We start from the raw sequence: 8,434 nt of genomic DNA, 5'->3' as shown, positions 1-8,434 counted from the left end.
TTTTTCCAGTTTTTAGTTAAAAATATTTCAGTTTTTTCAGTTTTTAATTGCTTTAGAAAATTATTTTTCAGTTTTTACAAAAATATTGTTTTAGAAAATATTTTTCAGTTTTTTAAAGCAGTTTTTTGTAAAAACTGGAAAAAAAAATATTTTTGTTTTTTTCAGTTTTTAGTAAAAATATTTTTTTAGTTTTTTTCAGTTTTTACAATAAAAAAAATTATTTTTCGGGTATGGATAATGAGTCTTTTTAATTAATTATGAGATATTTAGAATTGACCAACAGGACAATGACACATGTTCCTCCGCTTAAACGAGGGGTATATTTGAACCCAAAATATGACTGCAGGGTATAGATAACCCAATAGTATAACGAGGGGTATTCTTGGACCATTTTCGAAAGTAGAGGGGTATATTTGGCCCTTTGCCGTTTATTATATAACTAGTAGTATTTAACCATAGTTAATTCCATGTATTTTCTATATAATCTTAGATAATAATATTATAATAATCTTAAATATTTTCTAGCTATTTCAATTGTTCCACAACAAACATATTGAAAGGAAGATACTATCATGAACGAGCAAGTGACGGTTAACACATTAAGCACCCAAATCCTCCTCCTTTCTTCTTAAACTAATTTTTGTTGCAAGTATACCTTCATTGTATTACTTAAATAATTATTTTAATATATTCTGATAAGTACAATACGAGAATATAAGTACAATACTATCTTTATTGCTTATAGTTCTTAGTTTGAGCCCTAATAGAATTGCTTTTTTCGATCTTTAAGGGAGAAATACAAAAACACCAAAACTCTCGAGATGCACCAAGAAACTGAGGCGGGAAATAAAATAAAGTTGGTGCCCCTAATATGCTTATCGTGATTGTCAGAAATCTGGCCAACTCACAAATTCTGATCGATTACTAATTTTCTTTAAAATTTTTGATGTTTTAAAATTCTGACGAGCGTGTTTCAAAATTCTAGCGTGGGATTGTTTTCCTAGAATTTTTTTAACAGGTCAAACAATAAACAGCGATTTAAAAAAGTTGAGCTAATTTCTTGATTATAATGTATGTAAATATTGTAATACCTCCGTGGTCAGAAAAATTTTTCAATTAATTTTTTATGGTAGAAAGATCTATATTCCTTATTAAAAATAGTGAGAAAATCCTAACGACCACGTGAGTCATGCGTGGCACCAAATCAGTACCTAGTCGACTATCGTATTCGTACCCAGAATCATTCCTTGGTTTCTCCTTCCTTTTCAGAGCAAAACGAAAACATGGAAATAAATAAGGAGGTTGAAATTAAGCAGTAGATTTTTTTTTTTTTAGCTTTTTTTATACATAAAGCCAATATTCACATCATTATCATTATCATGATAGCATGAGAGCTCCAGGCCAATATATATATATATATATATATATATGTTGTATACACAAGTATAAGGTATAGGGTGGGCTGCTGTGGCTGCAGCTGCTTTTGTGAAAGGGGAAAAGTCAGACAAATAATACACTACTTTTTATAGAGTTTGGTATATGGGCTATTGATTTTCCTTTTCCTCTCTTCTTTGGCTTTCATAGGTTATGCCGTTTCAGCCCCAGGTAAAAAATAATAATAATTAATTTTTCGTGTTTTTCTTTTATTTTATGTGATTTTGGTATCTGGGTACAGATTTTCTTGTTTTGTTTCGGTGGAGAATTGAGTTCCTGATCAGATCTGATAAGAAATTGTTTTCTTATTGAGGCTGTAAAGTGTAAAGTTTGATTCTTTTTGCTTTGGGGTTGTGATATTGTTCTTTTGGGTATGTGTTGGAATCCAAATTTTGGGATTTATTCTTGTTTTGCTGTATGTCTTCTGTGTTGGAATCTTTATGTTTATTGGAATTATTGCTAAAACTATTCTTAATAAGGTTTTGGTTATTCTTGGTAAATTCTATGGAAGGTGAGATATAATTGTTTTTTGTGTGGCTGTTCTGTGATGAACTTATGGAATAATGGTGGTGATTTAGGCTTTAGGGTGTGAAGTTGAGTTCTGGTGTTTTTAGGATAAATGTATCTTATTGAAGTTAATGGTTCTGTTGAGGCTTGGAAAAAGCTAGTACTCTGTTCTGAAGAACCTTGATTGTATTTCCACTGCTGTATTGTTTTTCTGAGGTTCTAACTAAGGGTACAATGAAGTTCTTTGAATTTCGCTATTGTTTAAATGAGTAATATTTTAATTGTAACTAAGATTGTATCTTTTTACTCATATGATCTTGTACCACAATGTAATGAAAGGATTATATGTGCTTTTAGTGATTGTTCATTGATCATAATGTGCTTTGAGCCACAAATTTGACATAAGTTTGCTGTATAATTCTCAATCCAACTATTTAGTGTTTGTTCTTACTCTTTGATTGCTAGATGACATTTGTGATAGTCACAAATACTATTTTGAAGGCTGGTATGTAAATAGATTTATAGGAATGTTTTACCTGCAACTGCCTAATTATAACTTAATCTTGAACGACAATGATTGAGCTGATCTTAATGCCACTAATCCTGTTTAGTGCTTATCTAGGCGAGGATGTTGACTGGGATCCTTGATTAGAATGCTTGCAAGTTAATGTAATTTCATTGCTTAATAACTTGTTAAATTGTAGCTCTGCCATTGTCTATCTCAAGCTTAGTTGGCTTCTCTGGGTATTTTCCTTTTGTTTAGTATTGTGCTGTGACATACTAACTCGTCTTCCCTGGTTGTTTTTTCAGGATCCAGTAAACTTCAATTCTAAGAGAATAGTATTGTTTAGGACATGGAGCAAGTGTGCCTTTTCTCTGAATGCTTTGGGTATCGAGCTTTTTCATTTCAGGAAGTTCTTGATTGGCGGTTCCTCATCCGTAGAGATTCCCTTCTTGTTTCCTTTGTCAATTGCACATAGTGAACAGCTCCTCTTGACTGTTCAGTATAGGAGGCAATTTGCAATTTCCATATAAGCTAGTGTGTTGGATGTTTAATGCAATTCCTCTAGTAAGCAGCACACCTTATGATGTCAGTTGTGAATGTACTGTTAACTACCTCGTGCAAGTTTATTTTTTCTAGCGCATTGCCGATACGACACCCATTCAAGACCCTTTGGAATTCATCCTCTGAGGTATTGCTGTGGGTTGAATGTTACTTTGTTATAGTGCTCATAGTTTCTAATAGCCTTACATCATTTTTGCTGTCTCTGTCCATTACAGGGCTAAATCAGCAGATGCATGTATACATAGTTGGAGTTAGTTAGCTTTTTGTACACTTGCTTCTGGTTTGGTAGTTTCTAGAGACCCCGTCTTTACGGTTCAGTTGACTGAAGACTTGGTATGAGACTAAAGTGTATTGGAGGCAAGGAGCTAATGTGATGTCGAGAAAGAAATTTCAATCATCTCTTGACCTTATGATCGACCTGTTGAATTTAGCTGTTTGAGTCTCTGTTAGCTCTGAAGTGGTATCAAGATGCATTGCAGCACTTGTCTTTGCTTGCTTTCTCTCCCCTGTTACAGTTTTGGATCTTTTAATGCCGTATATCTTACAAATAAGGCTGTAAAGCCCATTGCTCCTATCATTGCTGGTTCTGCCCTCATCAGTTTTTCAGAAGGAAACTAAGGGGGATTTTGCTGAATCAGTCAGGCCACTAGTTCCTTTTAGTATTTTCTGTTCCAGTCATTCCGAGACTGAACAAATTTCACTTAGTTTATGTGCTTGTTGTCTCTCCGCCTTCAATAAATAAGTGTCCTAAGTGCTATTGAAGCTGCAAAAATGGAAAGGTGCTGGTCTCGTTCCCCTTATTGTTATTGATTTCTTTTTTCTGTATGCTCGTCTAATTCGTCTTAATGTTGCAGGTACAAGATAATTAACGAAGTTGGTAATGGCACATTTGGAAATGTTTGGCGTGCACTTAATAAACAGACTGGTGAAGTGGTAGGTGTAGATGTGCAAGGATCAACAAAGAACCTATTGATGTTGCTGTACTTTTGAAGTCCTTTTAATTCTATTCATTTGTCTAACACAGGTTGCAATAAAAAAGATGAAGAAGAATTATTATTCATGGGAAGAATGCATAAACTTGAGAGAGGTCAAGGTTAGATGATTTCCTTCCTTTTGGTCATACTTGGTCTTTCCTCTGCTGAGGATTCAATAACCATAAATCCTTTTGCAGTCTTTGAGAAAAATGAACCATCCAAATATTGTGAAGCTCAAGGAAGTGGTTAGGGAGAATGACTTTTTGTACTTTGTGTTTGAATACATGGTATGTGATGGTTTCCCTTTGTAATTTATATTTGTGACCAGTCAGTTAATTGAGTATCTGATTCTGGATGAGTTTTTGTAGGATTGCAATTTATATCAGCTTATGAAGGACAGAGCAAAGCTTTTCTCAGAATCCGAAGTAAGAAATTGGTGCTTCCAAGTATTTCAGGGTCTTGCTTATATTCATCGACGAGGATATTTTCATCGTGACCTTAAGCCAGGTGTTTAACTTTCCCACTTTTTTGTCTGTAAATGCTCTGAATGATGGTGAAGAGTTGACTTAACTGAAACTATCTTAGTGAATGACATGAGCTGTACTCTCTCTTGTTTTCCTTTAAGCGTCCTTGATCATGAAGATCTGGTATATGTATGGTGATGCAATGACCCTGCTCCCTTCCTTTTTTTTTTTTCTCGTTATATCTTTAGTGATGCATTCACCCTGTCTCTTGGAAAACTAAAAATACATATTAGTGTTTGTTATGAGATATTAGTATTAAGGCACGAAGGAAAACAGGAGGAGCTAATACAATATTTTTGCGATATATGTGCATGCAATCATGAAAATCTGCATATTATAGCAGTTGAATGTCTTTTTATGTTTATGGAGTTTATGACATCATAGTCCAATTGGACCAATTCCATTGTGATCTGACTCATTTTTACATATGATACTGATGGTTGTCCAGAGAACTTGTTGGTTTCACAAGATATAATTAAAATTGCTGATTTTGGTCTTGCTCGGGAAATCAACTCTCAGCCTCCATTTACAGAATATGTATCAACACGTTGGTCAGTATGCCTGGTCTACTGTACGTTCATTGGTCTAAAACGTTAGTTTTTTTCTTCTGATCTCTGTTATGTGGGACTGCAGGTATCGTGCTCCTGAAATTCTTCTCCAGTCACCAATCTATGGTCCTGCTGTCGGTAAGTAACACATATAATATCTGTTTCAGCTATTTTTTTCTGGATGTGTATTGATTGTCTTTCAACGCTGCAGATATGTGGGCAATGGGTGCTATAATGGCTGAGTTGTTTAGTCTTCGTCCTCTATTTCCGGGTTCAAGGTATGCATCTGTGGTTATAATATTGATTTCTCTGTGACTTGCATAAATATGTATATAGAAGAGGAGAGGAGGGATTGGTGGATTGGAGACTGTCATTTGCAAATCATTACCTTTCTGTGACAGTCTGCTGTACGCTCTTTGTCTTCTTTGGGTGCAGTGAAGCAGATGAGATATACAAAATATGCAGTGTTATAGGGACCCCATCCAAGAGGGAATGGGCTCAGGGACTTCAACTTGCTAGTGCTATCAACTACCAATTTCCACAGGTCCACATTGCTCTCCCTTGCTATGAAGATATCTGATGTTTCTGGATTCTTTTAATGAATTATTGATTGATTCTTAGAGGATTTTCATATTAGCTGAGCTTCCCCTCCCTCGTCCTTTTGCCTTTGAATTCCAGTGCTTATCTTTCAAATTATTGAAAAGAGGGTCTTTTTAATCTTTTCCATTGAAAGAAACTATTCCTTGGCTCAACATAAAAAATGCTGTTGTTAGATTAACTAACGAATCCGTCTCATTTGACATCTGATTTTGGGTTGACACCTGCTTCCTTGTTTTATCTGGCAGATTGCTGGTGTAGATCTTGCCTTGCTAATTCCATCTGCCAGTGAGGATGCTATTAGCCTAATCACGGTAAGAACTGGTTAAAAGCATTTATATCATTCTTCTGAATTGGTCGCTACATGGTCATATATGGACTAGAGCTCCTTTGTTTCTGAAGAAACAGAATGGTGTATCTGATAGCTTGGATTTTATCTAATTTGTTTTCTACTGCAGTCTCTTTGTTCATGGGATCCTTGTAAGAGGCCAACAGCCGTTGATGCTCTTCAACATCCTTTCTTCCAGGTGGCAAATTCCTATCCTTTTTAAACCTAATGTACATAAGTTGGTGTTTTGTGTCTCTATTAAACTATATAATATCATTTATGATGCGACAGAGTTGTTTTTATGTACCTCCATCACTACGCACCAAGACTGCTGTTGCTAAGACTCCTCCGGGTTTGTGCTGTCTTTAGTATTTACTTGAAAGAAACTTGGGTATTATGCTTTATGATGAACCTAATAGGACTTTTGGTTGCTGTAGCTGTCATGAGGGGTGCATTGGAGCAAAAGTGCGACAAGTGGTCGTTTGGGTCGTTGCCCAACCCCAAGCCCAGTAGCAACTTCTCCACCGTTACGTCAAAGGTGCCTATTAACACAGGTAACATATAAGAATTTGAAGGATTTTACAGGGGTCCAACTAATCAGAGGGGCTAGTTCTTTGCACAAACCTTTTAATATTTTTCTTTCCTAAATTTAATTGTGAAAGAACCATCTTTTCTGCTATACACAAATTTTTCTTCATTCTGATACTTGTACAATTGTAATTTCACACAGTGACTCGTGTAACAGGCGTACAAAGGAGGTTGGATATGAATTATCAGGTATAGTTGCCTTGTAAAGTTACTGTTTGCATCTGCAAGATGAATGCTGTGCATGGACATAGGTATTCTACTTGAATCTAATCTATGCAACGAATGTTCAGGAACCAATGGGGAGTGATAAATCCCTGAAAGGCTCTGTTAATCAACAACCAAAATACCGACCTCCTGTAAGGAATGTCCCAAGTAAGTTCTATTCAACTTAATATTTTTTCACACGTCTCTTGACCAGAAATCCAAACCTCTTCTAATTGTGGAACAAAATACTTTGGTTTTACTTGTACAATTGTGTCCCTCCATAAAGCTTTTTATTTTTTATTTTTGGCTTGGCAGTGGTTGGTTCTGGAGTGACAACTCGTGCCATTTCGGATGCAGCTGAGAAGCTGGCGAATGTGAGCATTGGCTCTGGTAGAGGACGACCTACAAAGCAGCCAGTATTTAAGCCTATGAAGGCAGGAGGGTGGCATGGGCAGCACGACTTGTTCCATGGACGGTCTCAAGAGCTTCTTCCTGGAAGAAGCTATTCAAGGAAAGTTGCTGGATGAAGAATGTTATAAGCTTGAGTGTCGTATTTTGTTCAAGTGTTATTTAGCGATAGTAGTCTTTATGTGCATGGCTCAGTTTGATGTTACTTTGGTGAGCCAGCAGTCTTGTGCTTTGCAAGTTTGTTTCATTTTGGTGATACTGTCGCATCTACGTTCAAGATGTTGAATAAATGTGTTTGCTTGTTTTGGTGATACTATCATTTCTACATTCTAGTATTGAATAAATGTTTATGCTAACTAATGGTATGCGATACTGATAGTGTAGAAGATTTTTACTGTCGATGTACTTTATGTAACTTAAAATCTTTTAGCTTTTGTGCATAATTTAAAGTTTGATCAAACAATATTACTAGTCACAAAATACGCGGTCCTCGACTTTTTCATTAAGCCAAGCTAAAGATGTACCTAAAAATGTAAAAGAATGAATAAAATGACAATAAACGAAAACGTTGCTAACTAATAAAAAAATGAGACAACTATGATTCATTATCCAGTTGATCATGCCTACTTGGAACGCGGAAGCAAAATCTTGAATTGTTTCGATCCCAACGAAGCGCAATCACATCATCTTGTTTTAAATTCCTTCTCTTCACAAAGTTGGGGGTCCAGTTTCTGATGAGTTGAAAACTATGGGTTGCCCATTTCTTGAGCGTCAAAGAATACTCTGATTGTGTATCCAAATCCCAGACATAAACATCAGTTCCACTTAACTTTTGGCAATCTGTAGCTTTTTGTTCATCCAAGAAAGGTATAACGTAAGTTTTCACTTCTTGTCTCGGCAACAAAAGCCTTGACGATCCATTCACGTCACTCTTTGTCAACTTCTTAATTATCCAGTGCTCTTCCTCCTCCGCCGCAATTAAACGCCGTTTCTGATCTTGTCCTTTTCTTTTTGAAACAGGAGTAGCGATATTAGATTCATGGAACGACCTTTTGGGGGCACAAGAATCTTGACTAATGATATTTGGGGAATTAGAATTGGAGGTTTCGGGTATTGTACCTAGTAGAGAAAGACAGAGATCAGTAGAAGGCGGAAGAGGATTATTTACAAAGTAGTAGTGTTTTGAAGCAGTAGCTAGGTTTTCTGAAAAATCTGGAAAGAGAGACAATGTTGTGGGTTTAGAAGCAAAGAGAGAC

General features: G+C 35.9%; 1 protein-coding gene across 5 annotated transcripts; it reads left to right on the top strand.

Moving 5' to 3' along the window:
• The first annotated feature begins 1,180 nt into the window (after window positions 1-1,180).
• Window positions 1,181-7,538, top strand: LOC107792140 (cyclin-dependent kinase F-4). Of its 5 annotated transcripts, none has more exons than XM_075246051.1 (18): window positions 1,181-1,605; window positions 2,752-3,134; window positions 3,223-3,786; window positions 3,862-3,940; window positions 4,032-4,100; window positions 4,179-4,268; window positions 4,350-4,488; window positions 4,954-5,056; window positions 5,139-5,191; window positions 5,265-5,331; window positions 5,489-5,597; window positions 5,899-5,964; window positions 6,109-6,177; window positions 6,270-6,330; window positions 6,416-6,532; window positions 6,709-6,755; window positions 6,857-6,938; window positions 7,086-7,538. In XM_075246051.1, exons 3-18 carry the CDS (start codon window positions 3,779-3,781, stop codon window positions 7,295-7,297), a joined length of 1,371 nt encoding a protein of 456 aa, XP_075102152.1. In that variant the 5' UTR covers window positions 1,181-1,605; window positions 2,752-3,134; window positions 3,223-3,778; the 3' UTR covers window positions 7,298-7,538. The 5 variants fall into 5 exon arrangements, with proteins under 5 accessions (XP_075102152.1, XP_075102154.1, XP_075102156.1 ...); XM_075246053.1 differs by having other exon boundaries at window positions 1,185-1,605; window positions 6,724-6,755; XM_075246055.1 differs by lacking the exon at window positions 1,181-1,605 and adding an exon at window positions 1,939-2,170 and having other exon boundaries at window positions 6,724-6,755.
• The last annotated feature ends 896 nt before the right edge of the window (window positions 7,539-8,434 follow it).

This window comes from Nicotiana tabacum, chromosome 23, assembly GCF_000715075.1.
Source record: "Nicotiana tabacum cultivar K326 chromosome 23, ASM71507v2, whole genome shotgun sequence".
NCBI classification, from domain to species: domain Eukaryota; kingdom Viridiplantae; phylum Streptophyta; class Magnoliopsida; order Solanales; family Solanaceae; genus Nicotiana; species Nicotiana tabacum.
This window is presented reverse-complemented; position numbering and strand designations above follow the sequence as displayed.

Bases quoted from the DNA above. Each gene is read 5' to 3' on its own strand.
- LOC107792140 (XM_075246051.1), top strand. The intron at 4,101-4,178 runs GTTAGATGATTT...ATCCTTTTGCAG, and splicing joins TAAACTTGAGAGAGGTCAAG to TCTTTGAGAAAAATGAACCA. The intron at 5,332-5,488 runs GTATGCATCTGT...CTTTGGGTGCAG, and splicing joins CCTCTATTTCCGGGTTCAAG to TGAAGCAGATGAGATATACA.